At 44.4% G+C, this 20,090-nt stretch overlaps 1 protein-coding gene and 1 long non-coding RNA gene across 7 annotated transcripts in view; one reads left to right on the top strand and one right to left on the bottom strand.

Annotated features, from left to right (window-relative positions):
• The window catches only part of slc36a4 (solute carrier family 36 member 4), a 73,005-nt gene extending 66,726 nt beyond the window's left edge, over positions 1–6,279 (bottom strand). For 2 of the 5 annotated variants that reach the window (XM_062473870.1, XM_062473871.1), the window contains exons 1-5: positions 5,774–6,279; positions 5,331–5,440; positions 4,685–4,811; positions 4,460–4,550; positions 2,748–2,836 (exon numbers count right to left, since the gene is read on the bottom strand). In XM_062473870.1, coding sequence (XP_062329854.1) covers positions 2,748–2,836; positions 4,460–4,550; positions 4,685–4,811; positions 5,331–5,352 — 329 coding nt within the window. In that variant the 5' untranslated portion in view covers positions 5,353–5,440; positions 5,774–6,279. Of the gene's footprint in view, positions 1–2,747; positions 2,837–4,459; positions 4,551–4,684; positions 4,812–5,330; positions 5,515–5,695; positions 5,718–5,773 lie in introns of those variants that run through there. The other 3 variants (XM_062473872.1, XM_062473873.1, XM_062473874.1) reach the window with 3 other exon arrangements.
• Positions 1–20,090, top strand: part of LOC134029631 (uncharacterized) — a 102,250-nt gene that overhangs the window by 61,743 nt on the left and 20,417 nt on the right. The window lies entirely within an intron of this gene.

Below are 20,090 nucleotides of genomic sequence, written 5' to 3'. Positions count from 1 at the left end.
TAGATGGAAGAAGAGGGAGGGGAGGTGATAGATGGAAGAAGAGGGAGGGGAGGTGATAGATGGAAGAAGAGAGGAGGTGAGGTGATAGATAGAAGAAGAGGGAGGGGAGGTGATAGATGGAAGAAGAGAAGAGGGGAGGTGATAGATGGAAGAAGAGAAGAGGGGAGGTGATAGATAGAAGAAGAGAAGAGGGGAGGTGATAGATGGAAGAAGAGAGGAGGGGAGGTGATAGATAGAAGAAGAGAAGAGGGGAGGTGATAGATGGAAGAAGAGAGGAGGGGAGGTGATAGATAGAAGAAGAGGGAGGGGAGGTGATAGATGGAAGAAGAGAGGAGGTGAGGTGATAGATGGAAGAAGAGAGGAGGTGAGGTGATAGATAGAAGAAGAGAGGAGGGGAGGTGATAGATAGAAGGGGTCAAGGAGGGATAGATGGAGAGAGGGAAGGGGTGGAGGAGGGATAGATGGAGAAAGGGATGGAGCGGAGGAGGAGTGGAGCAGATGGAAGGAGGAGAGAAAGAGGGCTGAGATTGAGACTGCTGTCTGAAAGAGAGTACATTGTGTCCTGGTTAGGATTGGGGGCGATTATATTACAGGCATTCATTTTCCTTTCCTCTCTCGCTTCGCTAGTCTCTGACGTTCTATTGAAATGATAACAGTGATTAATACCGCACAGCTGTCATTGGGCGACCCAGTTTTTGGCTCCACCGCATCCCAGAATCACAAACACCAGAGAAGATGGGTAGGAGGATGGAACGGGAAAACAAAGAAAGAAATATAAACAGAGCAACACTGAGAATGACGCAGCGCTACACTCGCTGTGCTAATCAGCAGTGTGGATGCTGGGCGCTACACTCGCTGTGCTAATCAGCAGTGTGGATGCTGGGCGCTACACTCGCTGTGCTAATCAGCAGTGTGGATGCTGGGCGCTACACTCGCTGTGCTAATCAGCAGTGTGGATGCTGGGCGCTACACTCGCTGTGCTAATCAGCAGTGTGGATGCTGGGCGCTACACTCGCTGTGCTAATCAGCAGTGTGGATGCTGGGCGCTACACTCGCTGTGCTAATCAGCAGTGTGGATGCTGGGCGCTACACTCGCTGTGCTAATCAGCAGTGTGGATGCTGGGCGCTACACTCGCTGTGCTAATCAGCAGTGTGGATGCTGGGCGCTACACTCGCTGTGCTAATCAGCAGTGTGGATGCTGGGCGCTACACTCGCTGTGCTAATCAGCAGTGTGGATGCTGGGCGCTACACTCGCTGTGCTAATCAGCAGTGTGGATGCTGGGCGCTACACTCGCTGTGCTAATCAGCAGTGTGGATGCTGGGCGCTACACTCGCTGTGCTAATCAGCAGTGTGGATGCTGGGCGCTACACTCGCTGTGCTAATCAGCAGTGTGGATGCTGGGCGCTACACTCGCTGTGCTAATCAGCAGTGTGGATGCTGGGCGCTACACTCGCTGTGCTAATCAGCAGTGTGGATGCTGGGCGCTACACTCGCTGTGCTAATCAGCAGTGTGGATGCTGGGCGCTACACTCGCTGTGCTAATCAGCAGTGTGGATGCTGGGCGCTACACTCGCTGTGCTAATCAGCAGTGTGGATGCTGGGCGCTACACTCGCTGTGCTAATCAGCAGTGTGGATGCTTGGTTCCAGACATGGACAGAAGTAGAAAAACATGCAAGCAATGAAATATTCATCTGTGGAGTCAGGTGGCTGAGCGGTTAGGGAATCGGGCTAGTAATCTGAAGGTTGCCAGTTCGATTCCCGGCCGTGCCAAATGACGTTGTGTCCTTGGGCAAGGCACTTAACCCTACCTGCGTCGGGGGAATGTCCCTGTACTTACTGTAAGTCGCTCTGGATTAGAGCGTCTGCTAAATGACTAAATGTAAAATTTCTGTGTGATAACATATCAAGAAGGGTTGAAAAACACAAAGGCATTAAGTGATTCTATTGCTTGGCTTTCCCTCCCTTCCCCACTCCCTCCCCCTGTCCCCCTCCCTCTCCCTCTCCCCCTGTCCCCCTGTCTCTCTCCCCGTCTCTCCCTCTCCCTCTCCCTCTCCCTCTCCCTCTCTCCCCCTCCCCCTCCCCCTCCCCCTCCCCGCCCCAACCCTTCATTGGAATGTACTCAGACTGTGTGACCTGTGCATACGTTTAGTACTGTTTGATGTGTGTGTGTGTTTCAGGAGAGGGGCCAGTGTCAGATGATTGTGGAGCGCTTGGCAGCTGAGTAATGGAGATCTCAGCCGTGACCTCACGCTCCTTTACCAAGGCAGAAAGCACTTAACAGCTTTCAACGTCTCACGTCAACGAAATCCATCATTACATTCTCTAAAGGAAATTACTACACATTATCCAGTGAATTACCACGCTGTGCTCACACTTAGAGTGAGACAGTGGCAGAAGAGGAGAGCGGGGGAGAGGGAGAGAAAGAGGGAGAGGTGAGGAGTACGGGTAAAGAGACAGAAAGACAGACAGATGGAAAGAGAGATGGTCTGAGTTTGGGTCTATAGAGCAGTTGAACTGACTAATTGAGAGAAAAAGAGGATGGGAGCAGGTCTGGCTCTTGATGATGGGTTTGCAACGAAGACAAGTGTTTGTCTTTGAGTGTGTGTCCCCTAGCGGGGATCTTAAGTCCTGCAGGCTGCATCCATTGGGTTTAACAAGAAAAGAAGCCGTTTGACTGGCTGTCTGTCTATCTGACTGTCTTGGCTGATATGCATGATGTAGTAACAATTAGGTAAATCCTTTACCTCTCACACAGATGGTGACTGCAGTGGACCAGGATGTGCATACAGTGAACGCAGACCACACCCATCAACAGAAGGCAAATGGGCCCCACCTGTAAAGCACATAGAACAGAGGCCTGTTCCATAAAGCGAGTTTACCGAATAAGCCAGGCTTATGTCAGTTAGTCAGACTCATTTCTAGTTCATTCGGTTCCATAAAGCAAGCTCAACGTAGTTCGAACTCAGTTACTATGGTAACTTATGCTTCGAAACTAGCCTGGTCCGGGGCGTGTTGTTGCTTAACCACACGTTCCTGTAACACTGATCCAACAGGAAAAACTATGATTTAGGACATTCTCATTTTCTCATTCTCCCTCAGTTCAATATGTAGGCTACATTTATAGAAAATCAACTTAAATACATAGGCTACAACATTTAGCCTTATGCATTAAACAATGATGAACAATGATTTCAGAATGATACAAACCTACATAGCCTACGTTAAACGTATGGCTATATGGTAGTTTGGGATTTCAAATGTTCAGGCATATAGGCCTATATCTCAATCTAAATTACATTATTGTTAACAGTAGCCTACAATTGCAAAACGAACCTAAAGCCATACATCTATCCTTAATTTTCCCGACACAAAAACCATGTTAAAAAGTTAGGCTACTGGATAATGTATTGATTAATAGTAGGCTATTTATAAAACAATGTCAAAAAAAGTCAATTTAATGTGTTTAAAGGGTGATCTGTTTTTTTAATCAATGAAGTGAAGGTCTAAAAAAGGTCCTCGACCTACGTAGCGTATCGTTCACGTCAATCATGGCGTGTCATTTTATTCTGATGAAGTGGTGGATGAGGGAGCTGCTTAAAGGGAACGTTCTTTCTGGAAGAAGTCACGTGGCCGTGTGCATTGCTTTTTGCCGTGGTGGATTGTATGATCCATGTTTTACCTCTCGGGCTGTATAAGAATAGGGTGCACGCGCAATTAGCTTGACTACTTAAATTTGACTTGAATTAATAGGAGTGTGTGAGCTGAAATTGGCCTTTATGGAACCTCTTTAGCCCCGCTTGATTTGTTAAGCTAATTCAAGTCAGGTTTGGGATTTTAAGTCCAGCTTTTTTGAGCGGCCTTTATGAAACAGGTCCACACACACATGGGCAAACAAACACCAGATTATGGCCAATAAACCTGATTCTGAATAGTCATTCTGAGTCAAACGCATCAAAACCCAGGCTAACCCATGTCCAGGCTAACCCAAACACAAGCTAACCCAGGCTAACCCTAACCCAGGCAAATTTACTCATCTAATGCCTAACCCTCCAATCACATGGCCAATTAGACTGTAACCTGCCTTTTGTACATGTTAGCTGTACCCACACACACCATCTCAAATGTATAAAAAACATGCATTTACTAGTCATGCTACTCCGAGAACTTTACTCACAAAGTAAGCCTGTTAGCCACGTTAGCAGTACATGCAACACACAGTGAGCATATTAGCCAGGTTAGCAGTACATGCTACACACAGTAAGCCTGATAGCCAGGTTAGCTATACATGCTACACACAGTCAGCCTGATAGCCACATTAGCTATACATGCTACACACAGTGAGCCTGATAGCCACGTTAGCTATACATGCTACACACAGTCAGCCTGATAGCCACGTTAGCAGTACATGCTACACACAGTGAGCCTGATAGCCACGTTAGCGATACATGCTACTCACAATGATGCCTGCATTGCGCACAGCCAGAGGAAGGCCCAGCAGACCAGTCCCAATGTTGCCCTTCAGAAGGTGGATGAGCGCTTGGCTGAACCTGCAACATCACACACAACACTATACTCATGTAGTTACTACAGGTTACAATGTTACTGGAGGTCTTGTATGGGTGGAGAGGTGGAGGGGTGGTTGGAGGTTTTGAGTGGGAGGAGGGGTAAGTGGAGGTCTTACGTGATGCCCTCCTCGCTGCCCGGTTCGTACTGTCGGAGAGACAGCAGCTCTGGGTCCTGGTCCTCATCCGTGTTCTCATCCGCACCCTCACCCAGAGCCTCAATCAGAGGGGTCATCACCTCCATATCTGGGGGAGCCAGGAAAGGGTTACAGGACTGTTCTAGAACATACAGGATGGTTTTTAGAGAACATACAGGCCTGTTCTAGAACATTCAGCACTGTTCTAGAACAAAACACTAGACAAGCGCGTACAGAGAGCTGTCGTTCTGGACATTGAACCTTTGTTGGATTCGATATACTTATGTGACTTGAGGGAACCATATCATGGGTTAACCTGGTTGTGAAGTTTGATTCAGCAAATGCAATCTCTGCAAGTTTCTTTCTAGACCCAATCAGGACAAATGCTAACTTAGAATGAGGCGACAACTTATTTTTGATATGCATACGGTACCATGCTTTCCCTAGTATCATAATGTCCATATTGGAAAGTCAGATGAATCCTGTTTTCATTACTGATGCATTCCTGTCTTGACAGAGAATGCAGGGTGCAGAAATACGTCAGGAAGTTACGGTCTTTATCATACGTGTAATTACGCTACTTCAGTAACATTCAATACGATTTTAAACATAGTTGTAATGTAGCTACCTAGCTGTTGCGACGTTCCCATCTTCCACCGGGCATCTGTGCAGCTGCCGCCGGACAGGCCTGCGTGTTTAGCCCCCGGGAGAGGCGCGAGACAGTCCGCAGACGGCCTTCTGACACGAGTAGGAAAGATAGATTAAATATCGTCTGATTGGATCATCTCAGGGCCATCAAGTCATTATGGCATCTAAAAAAACATGACAATAACACTGTTGAAGGAGAAATATTTAGACATGTTGGCTACAAATGAACATACTTGACAAGAGTTAATCAGTGCAGAAAGATAAATATGCTAATGTAGTTCAATGCTACAGACATGATAAACATTGAAGCCTAGGGTTAAGTTCTAGGTTTGTATATGACACTACCTGCAGTGTCATTGAATTAGCTCTACGAACGGTGGAAGTAGCAGCCGGGTGGTGATGTGTTTGGGGAAAGGATCCTACCTAACGGCTTTCACTGTCAAGATTCAGCTGTTTGTTTTGATCACAAGCTCTATAAAAGCTCCGTCGGTCCAGTGCAAGCGCGCACTTCAGACGTTATGTAAGGTTCCTGAAGTGCCTATTGACACATCCATTGATCTTGTAAATTCACAGTAGTCCTCATAGTTAAAATTGAACTTCCAGGTTAAAATGATCCAGATTAGGAAGCGTTGGATACCATCTATCCGGGGCCGACGAAAATCATGGAAAACGTCACACATCAGCCGGGGAGCTCTTAAAGGCGAAGTACCCAAATAGTTGCCATTCCGTTTGACGCTGTGAAGAATATATTTTCACGTGTCGTCCACAATTAGAATGTGGTCGCCAAATCTCAACGATCACATTTCTGACTATGACGCACACAACAGCAGCACACGGAAATCAATCAACTCGAAAAGAACTGGTGCTCACACACATGATGAGTTTCTGGAACAGCTTCAGTCTCAATTCATTTTAAAAGCTCTTGCACACCTATGTGCCCTTGAAGGAAGTAATTCAGTAGACAAATGACTGAGCAGAACCTTGATACCGCTCAGTCGTGCCAGGTCCGCGGTTTTCCCGCGGAATAGGGGTTATGCGGAGCGCCCAGCGTTTGAACCGGAAAACAGATGTAATCGTTTCCGCTTCTCACTTCCGTACACATCTGCAGCGCTTGGTGATGCAAAGAACTTATATTGACAGAGAAGTTCAAGCATTTTATAAATTATATTACTCTCTACATTAGGCTAAGTGTGACAGTGATGAGTTTATATAACGTTATAATAGCCTAACGTTAGACCGTTTCCCAGGAGGTAACGTTAATGCTAGCTCTACAGTACACATTACAACGTTAGCCTACAGTATACACAAATAAGTTATCAATGAAATATATGAATTCAGCAAATTAATTTAAGAAGCTCATTTTAATTTACTGTCATATCCATATAAATCATTATTCTGGTTTCTATGGCTAGGAAGTGCAGTTCCTAGAAGGAATTAAGTTCATTAGCCTACTACTAGACAAAAAAAACGTTAAAGTTAGCAGGTGCATAAGATTACGCTACCGACAAAATTTACCTGTCAGGGTCTTTGGGAAAGCGATGAAAGGCATAAATACTGTCAGATTGGTAGTTGTTGCAGTTGATTGCCGAACACTGCGTTCTTTGAGTCCACTTGGACTTCGTTGTCATATTGTGTCTCTTTCTGTGTAACTGTTATAACTAGCTAGTATGTAACTTTGTTACTATTAGTCCAGGCAAAGTAGCGTTTTACAACAGACTAATTGTAAAACATTTTTTTTGCAGCTTAGATCATTTCTATGAGGTGTCCAGAACAACATACTAAAAGTCCTTAGAAATCCTAGTTGAGGAAATATGTTAAATTCTCATCAATCCGAGATGTGTGCCAATAAGGCCAGGCAACATTACACCCTCCTATCCTCCTTTACACCATGAAACTACCCATGACAAGTACAACATTTTGTATTACACGTTTCTTTAAAAATGAATGTTAATATGCAAATGAGCTATACACTAATCGAATATGCCCAAAATACACCCAAATAGACTTATTTTTTTCCTTTACTCCTACCACAATAAAACTTAACATAGTAAAAGTATAAATGAAAAGTTACTTTTTATTACAAGTTTCTTTTGGAAGTAATTTGAATATGCACATGAGCTCCACACGTATTGAATATGCTCTAATTTGAATAGGCAGAAACACCATTCATATGACAAATACATCGGCCCAATCTTCATCCAATCATCCTTCTGCTAATGACCTGATGGTCATTATTGGCATAAATATCCCATCCAAAACATGCCACCCCCAGTCTTTTGGTCCATACGTTCACTTCCCCCTTTCCGCTCCATCATTTGGCAAAAGACCCAAAGACTATGGAACTTTGCAGCTGTTGACGTTGGAGGGATAGTTACATTTATGCATTTAGCAGACGCTTTTATCCAAAGCGACTTCCAAGAGAGAGCTTTACAAAAGTGCATAGGTCACTGATCATAACAACGAGATAGCCCCAAACATTGCGGGTAGCCAAAACATGAAGCATACATTGTGAAAAACCAAATAAGTCCCAAAGGGAAGAACCATAAGAGCATGTTTAGACAAGTTACAATTAAACAACATGAACTTCAGAAGTGCAAGTATGTACCTGTAGAAAAAGCAAGCAACAATAATATAATTCACAGCGAGTACAATAACTTTAAGTCAGTTACAACTAACCAACAAGAGCAACAAGTCTCTCAATAAGAGTCATTGTGATCCTGGAGGAAACTAACATCAGGTCCAGCCAATCATTCCTAAGTACCAGAACAAGTGCGTCTTGAGCCTTTTCTTGAACGTGGGGAGACAGTCAGTGTCTCTGATGGAGGTGGGGAATTGATTCCACCACTGGGGGGCCAGACAGGAGAAGAGCTTGGGTTGGGACCGGGCGCTCTTGAGCGGTGGGACCACCAGACGGTTGTCAGAAGAAGACCGTAGTTGGCGGGTGGGGGTGTAAGGCTGGAGGAGAGACTTGATGTAGTCGGGTGCAGTCCCATTTACCGCTCGGAAAATAAACTGAGTCTCCACTATATTACGCTGCACCTCAAAATGCTTCTGACCTTAAATCACAATACTTTCTTTTAGCAATTTACAATTTTTATTGCTGCATACATAGCCTAACTCTTACATACATATACAGTACATTTGCCTCAACCCTTACTGCAGTTCTGGGCTTGTGCTATTGTTGTTCAGTTTCTGTGCAGGCATGAACAGGGGGGACAACCTGGATATTGAGCTCTGAGTAATGAGCTGTCTGAAAGAGCAGTGCAGCAGTGTCATTACACACTGCTGTGCCAGCTTTGCACGAACACTGACTGGAGGTCATGACGACAGGTTCTGAATCACGTAGCACTATCTGTGTAAAATACACAAAGAGACAATTAGACAAACATTGATACTGATGTATCCTTTGAATTGTTTTTGAAGTGAATTTTGCTACTATTCAGATACCGCTGAATTAAGAATTGGCCTAGTAAAGTTGCTGGGGTAAGTTTGTTGACAAGGGGTTTCCTACAAGTCTATTACAATACGAGGTGAGGTATACCATACCAAATATGTTGCAATAGAAAGATTTACTGTCAATCAACTTTGCCCCAATTACCTTACTTCTCCACTAACAGGTAGACTATAGCCATGTATCAAGTGTCTCAGAAGAATGTTTACATAGTCGAGAACATGCTCATGGTCAAATGAAAGCAGTTTTAATGTAAATATTTTCGTTCCGAGAGGCTTGATGAACGCATGCTATGCTGCAGTCATTGAACTGGAACAGACTGCAAAATTGAACAGAATACCCAAACCCATCCCTAAACATTAGCCTACTCTCAAGCTGTGTGGTTTTTCATTCTTCTGCATGGACCTGTGACAAGCTGCTCTGACACTGATAGTACCGGTCAACCTGTCTGTTTTAAACTGGTGGACAAGAAGATACAGCATTCATCCATTCAGTACTTTTATCATTATTCTAACAATATTTTAGAAATCTGAAACACCTGCCAGAACAGCAGTCTACATTAGACCTACAGTCGACACATTAGATGGATTACATAACGGTTGACCAGCATAAACACACAGGACATCGTAGTAATTATACTGTTGGTACTATAACCCCATCGCTACAATGCAGTCTTCGTTTGACTGTTTTAATCGTCTGCGAGCAAAAATAAAAGACTAAACTACTGATAGCATACAAGTCTAAGTTAGCTAACACTATCGCTATATCCGATGCCATTAGCAAAAGCTACACATATTACATACCTTCATAATTATGAATAAATGAGGAGGCGTAAAACTTAAATACCTTGTCTAACAGAGTACTCGGGGCTCTGGACGTCCGTTTGGCAATACGGTGTACATCGGAAATTGTAATTAAGGGTAGCGTTAGCTCCTTTAAACACCGAAGGTGGCCATTACTACGCTGTGTTTACATCAGTAGCGGACGGCCGGAAGTAGTTACATCTGTTTTGTAGAACCCGGAAGAATGTTGCGCATAACCCCTATTGGGCTACTTTTGAAGTGTTGCCGCGGGTTGAATTTTTTGTCCGCTGGTTAGGGTAGACATTGCATGCAAATTACATGAATATCTTGAAATTAAAATCCATATTTTAAATGAAATAATTTCTTTATACCCAAATCCTACAAAACTGACTCCAGATCAGCACGAACACACATGGACATGGGACACGCCCACATACACACACGCACTGTGCGTGTGCACACGTGCCTAATGCTCTCAGTCTCCTGAGAAAACCTCCTGAAAACTGCTTTTAATGCTGGCATACTAAACATTTGGTGTTACTTTGTAGATATTACGGTACATTTGGCAATGATAGCAATGCTGTTGGACTTTAAAAGCAGTGTATATGGTTTGGCAGGGGCATATTTTGAATTCTGATATTGGGCTGGTTTTTGGGCTGGTTTTATTGGCCATTGGGCTGGTTTTGTCACACAGACCTGGCAACCCTGCCGCTCAGCCTGGTGATTTAGTGTCTGGGTGAAAGATAGCATTTATGTCTTACTGCTAAACCCAGCAGTCACACAAAAGCAAGGCCGTAGCCATGGAGTCAACATTGGGGGGAAGAATGACATTTTTAATGATAATTTTGGACAGCGTGCGTGGTTGCCTGTCGTACCATAGCACATTTATATTTTTATATCAATGTATTGGGGGGGGGGGGGGGGGGGGATCAGGGATGGATTAACCAACGGGCCTACCGGGCCCAGGCCCAGGGGCCCATGAGCTCAGGGGGCCCCTAACCCAGAGCCTCTGCGTGACGTCGCTGTTATTAACTTGATATGTATTGTATTGATATGATGATATGACACGATGCGCCATAGCCGGTATATGCTAGGCTTAAGTCATTCAATTCTTTAAAAGGGCCCCAAAAGTCCTACTGATTAAACTAAAAAATAGCCTAAACATTCACTTTGAAGATGTCACAAGAAAGAAACCATCATTATACCTTTCAAGTGAGTGTTCATCCCCTCAGTTTATCTATAGGACTTTAGAGGGGCTGAGTACTCCATGCGATATGGGCCCTTCAACTTTGTAGGGAGAAATCCAAAAAGCAAGTGCAAAACAATAGCATTAGAGCTGTGTCTAAGCACCCCCAACACACACTATTTATTGAAGATATAATATTGTTAAGCCTATGATGGTCATTTTTCAAGAAAGAGAGAGGGTTGTGTGGGCTACAAATGTACACTAGGGTTACAACTATCAAATATTTTTGGAATATAAACGTCTTTTATTTTGTTGATTACTCGAGTACTTTTGCGTTTTTAAAAAACAATATCAATATTATTCCTGAAAAAAAAGACAACGTTTTGCCCAATTCTTTTATTTTTTATTTATTTTTTGGCGGGGAGGGGGCCCGTGGTTTCTTAATCCGTCCGTATATTGGGGGGGGATGTGTCCCCCCCAATATATATTATGATTACGGCATTGCACAAAAGTGAATGACGAAACCAAATCCTTTCTGTTTTCTTTTCGGAGCATATGTATTTATTTTGCCTGATTCTATGTTACCTGTACTATTAGTGCCAGTTATTAAGGACAAAACCTGTAAGGTATCAAGCATAGAAAACTACAGGCCAATCGCTCTACCGAGTATATTGTCTAAAGTGTTAGAACAAATTCTATTTGATAGACTACAACAACATATAAAAACCACTGACAATCAATTTGGTTTTAAAAAGAAACAACCCTACACAGATTTGTGTATATATGCACTAAAAGGACTTGTTTTTAAGTATAAAAGCCATGGTTCAACAATGTTTTTATGTTTCCTTGATGCATCCAAAGCTTTTGACCGTGTTAATCATGGTAAACTGTTTCTGAAATTACAAGAGCAAGGGGTCCCCCCATACCTAATACGTATCTTGCATTATTGGTACTCCCATCAAACTATGCAAGTGAGATGGGGGAAGACAACTTTGGCTCCTTTCCCAGTTACCAATGGGGTTCGACAAGGTGGAATATTGTCACCTGTTCTTTTTAATCTGTATATGGATGACCTCTCTAGGGCATTAGAAGTGTGTAAGACTGTATGGTGGGGGATAGTTGTATTAATCATCTGATGTATGCAGATGATTTAGTTGTTATGTCTCCATATAGTGCTGGCCTACAGCAACTGCTTAGAGTCTGCTCAAACTATGGACTACAGTATGATATCAAATTCAATGTAAAAAAGAGTGTTGTAATGATTGCCAGAACTAAAGAGGACAGGAAGTTATGCCTCCCCTCCTTTTACTTGTCAGGGCAAGAGCTGAAAGTAGTTGCTAAAGCAAAATACCTGGGCCACTTCATCAGGGATGATTTTTGTGACGATGATGACATACAGCGTCAGTGCTGTAAATTATATGGACAAGCAAATATGCTGGCACGCAAATTTCATATGTGTAATGTCAAAGTTAAAACATCTCTTTTTAGAGCATACTGTACTCCACTGTATACAGCTCACCTATGGTGCAGCTACAGTAAAGCAAAGATGCATAAGATAAAAGTGGCATGCAATGATGCACTTAGAATCTTGTTGAAGTGTCCAAGATGGACCAGTGCCATTTGTTTGTGATGAATAATGTTCCCACTTTCCATGCTGGGCTGAGGAATTGTATGTACAGATTTATGTCCCGATTAACAGAGTCAAGGAATACAATTTTAACCGCCTTAACCAACCCTGCACTTGGTGATACCAGATATACCTCCCAACTCTGGAAACACTGGAACACGCATATCTACCTGTTTTAATGGTTGTGCATATGTATGAGCTATATGTATATTTGTATGTGTGTATGTTTTGTATGTTCCCCTTATGTAATATGTGGTAGCCAGTATGTCTGTATGTATTTATGTTTGTGTGTACCCCTCTTGTAATATGTTATGTGTATTTTTCTATCTGGACCTTGAGTCTGCAAATAAAGTTAAATAAAAAAATAATAATTCAGATCACGTGAAAAATGATCCAAAGACTCGTATCCGAAGCATAGACTTATATATTAGTAGACAGCTACTTTTCTCTTCCAAGATGGCGTCCCCATTCATTTCTCTGAAAAGTGCTCAGTGGCGCAGTGAGGCAAGCGGGAGCGCGAAAAGGACCGCGCCATCTTTCCAGTTCCGGCTCTTCCGGTCTAGCGTAGAACGTTGACTGGCCTTTTTCCTAGCTCCGAGACTTTTTTTTCTTAATTTATTTTTTATTTTTTATTTTTTAGTTCCAAATTTATTATTATTCAAGTACAAATACAAACACACACTGCAACTTCCTGTTCCGACTCAACACACACTGCCACTTCCTGTTCAAACAAGCGCCAATCAAAGTATGCCACAACCAAAATACCGTACACAGGTTTTAATAAGCACACAAATGCACGTAACATTTACAGGATCACAAACAATTGGGAGGGAGGACCACAGACAAACGGTTAGGAGTAGGGCAGTGCCAGTGGTCTGTCAAATCAAAGAAATATTACAAAGAGTCCCTGAGCTTCCCTACCCCTCTACTCCTGCCTGACACCTTCACTACATCACACCACAGTATATCACATTACACTTAGTATCCCACATTACACTACCTCACAGTATATTCTACAACTTACCTCACTGCTACAATACACAGGGTGACAGCCGCTGGCTTCTAACCTAGTGTATATAACAGCGAGTTACCTACGGGTATATGTAAACCCCAGGGTATCTTACCTAGCCCTACTCCACAGATGTCTAGGGTAAGGACCAGGGTTACAAACACAGTAGGTCTACAAACAAACAATCAACAACGCTTTCACGGTTCTCTCATTAACACACTTGCTCAAACAAAGCTCTTGCCAACCTCCCTCCACCAACACATACACAAACTGACACTCTTATAGGGTGTGGAGCTCTCCTGATTGGCCAACGAGGAGCCTTGACGGACACGCCCACGTCATCAGCCGGAAACTCACCACACCTGAGAGGTACCAGATAGGAGGAGAGAGAGAGACCGTAACATTTAGGCTCTAAATTTTTCTTGAATTTTTTTAGCTCAAATTATTTCAGATCGAATTTTGGCCTTGAATTTGAGCAACCTGAATTTTATTCGATATTGAAATATATTCATATGAGAATTCAGTCTTGTTTAAATTTCAATATTAAGTATTCAATGCCTTTTAAAAATTAAAAACATTATGTCACTGATTTGATTACATGTGTTTGGGGCTAATCAAGCCTTTACATTAGCCATTTAGCCGGACTAAGTAGTTGGCTTCGCTAGCTCTATGCAAACGCAAGCCTAAATCAGTACAGCTGGCAAGTTGGCCTAGATAATGTAGTATGCTGTCAGCTAATAACCTGTTTAATATCTGATCTTATAATTGCAGCCAGGATCTGTTCCATTCACATCGGAGAACAAGCATTAGAGAAAGATGGAAGGTTTGATCTCTACAAGATTTGTTTATTTTTGAGGAATAACATTTGAAAGCGCAGAAGTGAGGCCAGGCCCCCACCCCTCAACCCCCTACTGTATAAGTCTATGAGTGAGGCGGGATTTGCTGTCCAACGTTACTTCCGTCCCCCTCCGCCTAGTTTTGGTTTAAAATTGTGACGTAGCTGAATAAGGCAAATTGTCATCACATACCAAACACCAAAAAAATCCAGCTGTCATTTCATGCGCTCTTGGGGGCCCCCTGGTGGCCATGGAGTGTTTGACGCATTTTTAAACAGTCATTGTCACCTCAGCAATGGAAAACTAATGGTCAAATCTAAAATTCATATTTCATACTGTGGTTTACATTCATTCTACTCCTCATGTCTTTAAAATCTGGTGGCATTTGTGTCCTCACGATGCATTCATCACAGTTAACACAACTGGGTTGTAACTAGGGTTAGGGGAGTTTCTCAACTCTAAAGCTGGTCAAGAATCACTAACGGTCTACCATGGCTGAGAATAGATTGTCAAGTCTAGCTATAGCTACTGTATAGAGTCAGAACGTGCTGGATACGTTTGTGAGACAATTTGGTATCGAACATGGCAATCGACGTATTGTTCTTTTTTAGCTCCATGACCGGCTGTTTAGAATTGAATATGTATACAATAATTGTTTGTCAAATTAAATGAAACTGAGTTGTTTTGCTGCTGAATATGTAAATATATGTAATATCTGACAGTGTTTTAAGTCGTATTTGAATATAAATTGTTGTGCTTTTGGGGGGTGGGAGATTGTTTTGATGTGTTTTATCAAATTAAAAAAGAAAAATATCTGTTTTGGCTTTTTGTAACAATATTTAGACTCTTGTCAAGACATATTGTCTGTTTTCACTAGCTGGATAAATAAAGGGGACATAACCAGGTCTGGACTGGGACTGAAAAACGGCCCAGGACCGTGTATTATTATATATATATATTTTGTTGTTGTTGACATAACTGACAATGGAATGATATGCCACCCTTGAATTTCAACTTGTTTCTACAACAAAAATGTTGTAGAAACGCCACTGCTGAAGGGAAATCCTAAATGTGTAATTAACTTATTTGAACTTGGGAAAAGTGCCTGTAGCATTTACCTCAATTGTCTTTTTCGCTGCTCTTTTAACTCGATCAAAAATAAACAACTGCTTTTCCTCCTATGCCTCTTCCCTTAAACTCTTGCATCCCTAGAGCCTGATTGAAAATAAATAGGACGCTTCAACACCGCAGCCAAGTTCAGCAGCGTTCACAGTGATATTTGTAATTCACTTCTGTGACGATAATGAAATGGTAGGACCCAGCCTTGCGGTTTTAATTAAAGACCATTTTCCTGTTAATTAAAAGGGAAATTCAATTTGCGGAGGTGTGTGACGCTGGGGTCTGATCGACAGGCCAGGAGTGCGGCGCCAGCAGGGGGAGAGCGCTGCTCACTTCCTTTCATGATCAAGTCTCATCTCTCTCCCCTCCCAGCCTTCCACAACCACCACTGTGAACACGTTTTTTCAGCTTTCAATCATAAAACAGCTTGATGGCCCAGTTCACCGAGAGGTGAGGCTGGTAATGGAGGCACGAGTTTGCAGGATGTTAACCACAGTATTTACTATTCATGTCATCGCCATATTAGCGAGGAGCTGATAATTGTCTTCGGGCTAGGGGGGGTCAGAGGGTTAGGGACAGGGATCGTGTCACATGTATGTCCTTGGCTCCTGCCACCTTTACAGAACCTACTGAAATGGACATGTGTTTGTGGACGAGTCCATCCTGATTTTGTTTCAATGAAGTTATGGGTTTGGTAGAACAGAAGAAGAAGAATTAAAAAAAGAAGAAAGAATGGGTTTTTTATTCGCCATGAAAGTTTGCACAGACAAGGACTTTACTTTGGCAGGAGAGCCTACCTAGGCAGCCATTTTCGGCGCCAAAACAGTGAGCTGGTGTTAGGTCTACTTCAGATGGATGCGGTGGGGTGACTGGCTTGTGTGTGGGCAGTATGTACAGGATGCTGGGAGGGGGTTAGGGATGTGTACAGCAGGTGGGTGCCAACTACAAACATTCAGTAGCTACAGTCAGAGAATAGTACCATACTGGTGTTAGAAGTGGTATCAGAAAATATATGAAGCTTGCGCAAGTTCAGTCAGGCAAGACCGATCCCTGCACTCGGGCTTAATCGTAGTGTACACTACTCACTCCCCCCGCTAAGAACGCCCTACCTTCCCCCCTTCCCTGGTCGGGCGGTCACTGGGGTTCAGGTCGATTAGCGCTCCCGCTATCAATTAATGGCGTCACATGATCCGTGCCTTTAAATATGATTCTCTCCCTGTGTAGTTTGTCCATGCTATCAAGTGCGCGACCCGTCGCCACCCGGTTCCTGTCTCAGTCTTCGGCTCGATTGGTCGTCGGCTGCCGCCACTGCCACCAGTGTCTGGACTCCGTGGGGGATTCTTCTTCGGGCGTTGGGCAGGCGCCCGTTGATCTATATAATTCCCTGTGGGGTTCAAGCTCCAAACACCATAGTACATTTATTATTCTGTAATAAACATCTTTCACTCATTCCAGGTCTCTCCTGATTGAAGTATCTCTTGTCAGTCCTGGCCTGTGTGTGTGTGAACATGAGTTTTCTCTTTCTTCCTCTAACCTAACTTAACTTTTTGCTGTCAGAAAGCCAAACCCTTTGATGACTGACTCATTTTAAACTACAGCCACACTGTCAATCTGCAAAGCCCCTGAACAAAGTCAATTACTCACATTTTATTGGTTGGGAAAAAACTGAATTATCTATTCCTTTTCTACTTCAAAGAAAATGAAACCTTAAGGGGAAGAGACTGAGTGTTTACCTTCAAATGTTTTGTAGACTAAAGGAAGCCAATCAGTATAAAGTCAATGTGAAAACATTTATTCAGGTGATAAATGATAGCAACATGATTGACACCTTTCCTGTGGTCTGTCAATTTGATAAGGTTTTGAAATGTCAACAAGGTTTTTAACAGCTGAACTTTTGCAGGGATTCCCACAAATGTGCGTTTGAAAAGCGTAACTGTCTGAAAGAGAGAGAGACCCATCCAGTCTGAATCCCCCTAACCCTAACCCATCCAGTCTGAATCCCCCTAACCCTAACCCATCCAGTCTGAATCCCCCTGACCCTAACCCTAACCCATCCAGTCTGAATCCCCCTAACCCTAACCCATCCAGTCTGAATCCCCTTAACCCTAACCCATCCAGTCTGAATCCCCCTAACCCTAACCCTAACCCATCCAGTCTGAATCCCCCTAACCCTAACCCATCCAGTCTGAATCCCCTTAACCCTAACCCATCCAGTCTGAATCCCCCTAACCCTAACCCATCCAGTCTGAATCCCCCTAACCCTAACCCATCCAGTCTGAATCCCCCTAACCCTAACCCATCCAGTCTGAATCCCCCTAACCCTAACCATAACCCATCCAGTCTGAATCCCCCTAACCCTAACCCATCCAGTCTGAATCCCCCTAACCCTAACCCATCCAGTCTGAATCCCCCTAACCCTAACCATAACCCATCCAGTCTGAATCCCCTTAACCCTAACCCATCCAGTCTGAATCCCCCTAACCCTAACCCTAACCCATCCAGTCTGAATCCCCCTAACCCTAACCCATCCAGTCTGAATCCCCCAAACCCTAACCCTAACCCATCCAGTCTGAATCCCCTTAACCCTAACCCATCCAGTCTGAATCCCCCTAACCCTAAACCTAACCCTAACCCATCCAGTCTGAATCCCCCTAACCCTTTGAAACTTCACAGTTTCAGATCAGCAATACCCAAGACCCAATTTAGCTTGAATCCCCTTCTATCTGTATGTGCGTGGAGTTAGGCAGGATAAGAGGGCAGGGGTTAGGTATTGGGATAAAGAAGATGATTCAAAAAACTAGAGGGCAACAAAAGAGCCATTTTCCATTAATGTTATTTTATGCACCATCAGGGGTCCGTACATATCTATCTATCATTATATTTACTGTGCAACTCCTTTAATGTGTACTATTTTATTTATTTCTACTTACTGGTTCTAGGCGCCACCTGGTGACGACTTCAGTCCTATTTAGGGGAGGTAGCGCAGCAACAGGCATCTGCACAGGAAGACTAACAAGTTTCTCAAAAATCCAACTCTCATCAATCTCATGTGACAGACTTGGTACCAGACCAGTGTGTTGAGGGGCTCTGCAGGCTGGGTAGTGGAGGACAGAGCAGGCTGGGTAGTGGAGGACAGAGCAGGCTGGGTAGTGGAGGACAGAGCAGGCTGGGTAGTGGAGGAAAGAGCAGGCTGGGTAGTGGAGGACAGAGCAGGCTGGGTAGTGGAGGAAAGAGCAGGCTGGGTAGTGGAGGACAGAGCAGGCTGGGTAGTGGAGGACAGAGCAGGCTGGGTAGTGGAGGGTTGAGAAGTATGTACTGCAGGGAACTTGTATTATTCATGAGAAGACTTCCTTTAAGAACCCTGAAGACCTCTCACTCAGCCATTTAAACAAGACACACTCACCACACTCCCCCCCGTTCCTCTGCCCCCCTGTTACCCCCTCCACTTCCACACGCCCCCCCCCATGTTCCCAGAGGTTGTCTGCTAGCTGAGATTCTAGAAAACAAGATTTTAGAACGCTGAGATGTTTGAACATTCTAAGACACAGAGATTTCACAACATTCTAGAGTCTCTAGAGCACAACAGAAATCGTTTCCAGAACACAGAGTTTGTAAACGATGAATCTGAGTTGTGGCTCTTGCTGTCGTAGGACTCCAACAGAAGCTCATCTCCAGCAGAGGAGACACCAGCCAGGCCTGCAGGACCCCTTTGCTGCCAGCAGGGGGCGATAGAGTCACTGTTTTCATAACATTATTTATAACTCTACTGCTGGCTCCCCTCCTCACCTTCTGCCTGCCTGCCTGTCTGCCTGCCTGCCTGTCTGCCTGTCTGCCTGCCTGCCAGGGTCTGTAAGTGTCTGACTGTCTGCCAGGTTTTGTAAGTGTCTGCCTGTTTGTCTGTCTGCCTGCCTGCCTGCCTGCCTGCCTGCCTGCCTGCCTGTCTGTTTGCCTGCCTGCCTGCCTGCCTGCCTGCCTGCCTGCTTGCCTGTCTGTGTCTGTCTGTCTGTCTACCTGCCTACCTGCCTGCCTGCCTGCCTGCCTGCCTGTCTGTGACTGTCTGTCTACCTGTCTGCCAGGGTCTGTGTCTGCCTATCTGTCTACCCTCCTGCTTGTGTACACAGATCCTAGACAACAAGGAAAAGGACAGCAGGAGTTTCACTCACAAATGCAGACGAAAAAAGAATCCCTGAATGTGCTAAATAATTGAAATATGAAACGAGTCCCAGCCAGTCCGCTGGCTGCTCAGGAGTCCTGCAGGTGTCACCATCCTGCACGCTCCCATTCAGAAGAACCCTCACTCCCTTCCTGAAGGAGGAGCTCATTCACGGCCATAGAGCCATTCAGAATCTCTGCTTTGTGTTTGTGGAACGGCTCAGCTCATGCTCTGCAGAACTCAGAGGGCGGCATGGAAATGAAGGATGTGTGGACAGAGAGAGGGGGGGAGAGAGAGAGGGGGGAGAGAGGGGGGGAGAGAGAGGGGGGAGAGAGGGGGGAGAGAGAGAGGGGGGTGAGAGAGGGTTAGACAGGGGGGAGAGAGAGGGGGGGAGGGGGGGAGAGAGGGGGGGAGAGGGGGGAGAGAGATGGGGCGAGGGGGCGAGAGAGGGGGGAGAGAGAGGGGGGAGAGAGAGGGGGGGAGGAGACAGGGGAAGAGAGAGGGGGGGAGAGAGAGAGGAGGAGAGAGAGAGGGAGAAAGAGGGGGAGCAGGGTCA

This window comes from Osmerus eperlanus, chromosome 11, assembly GCF_963692335.1.
Source record: "Osmerus eperlanus chromosome 11, fOsmEpe2.1, whole genome shotgun sequence".
NCBI classification, from domain to species: Eukaryota; Metazoa; Chordata; class Actinopteri; order Osmeriformes; family Osmeridae; genus Osmerus; species Osmerus eperlanus.
Note: the sequence above shows the minus strand (reverse complement) of the source record. Positions and strands in the feature narration are given on the sequence as shown.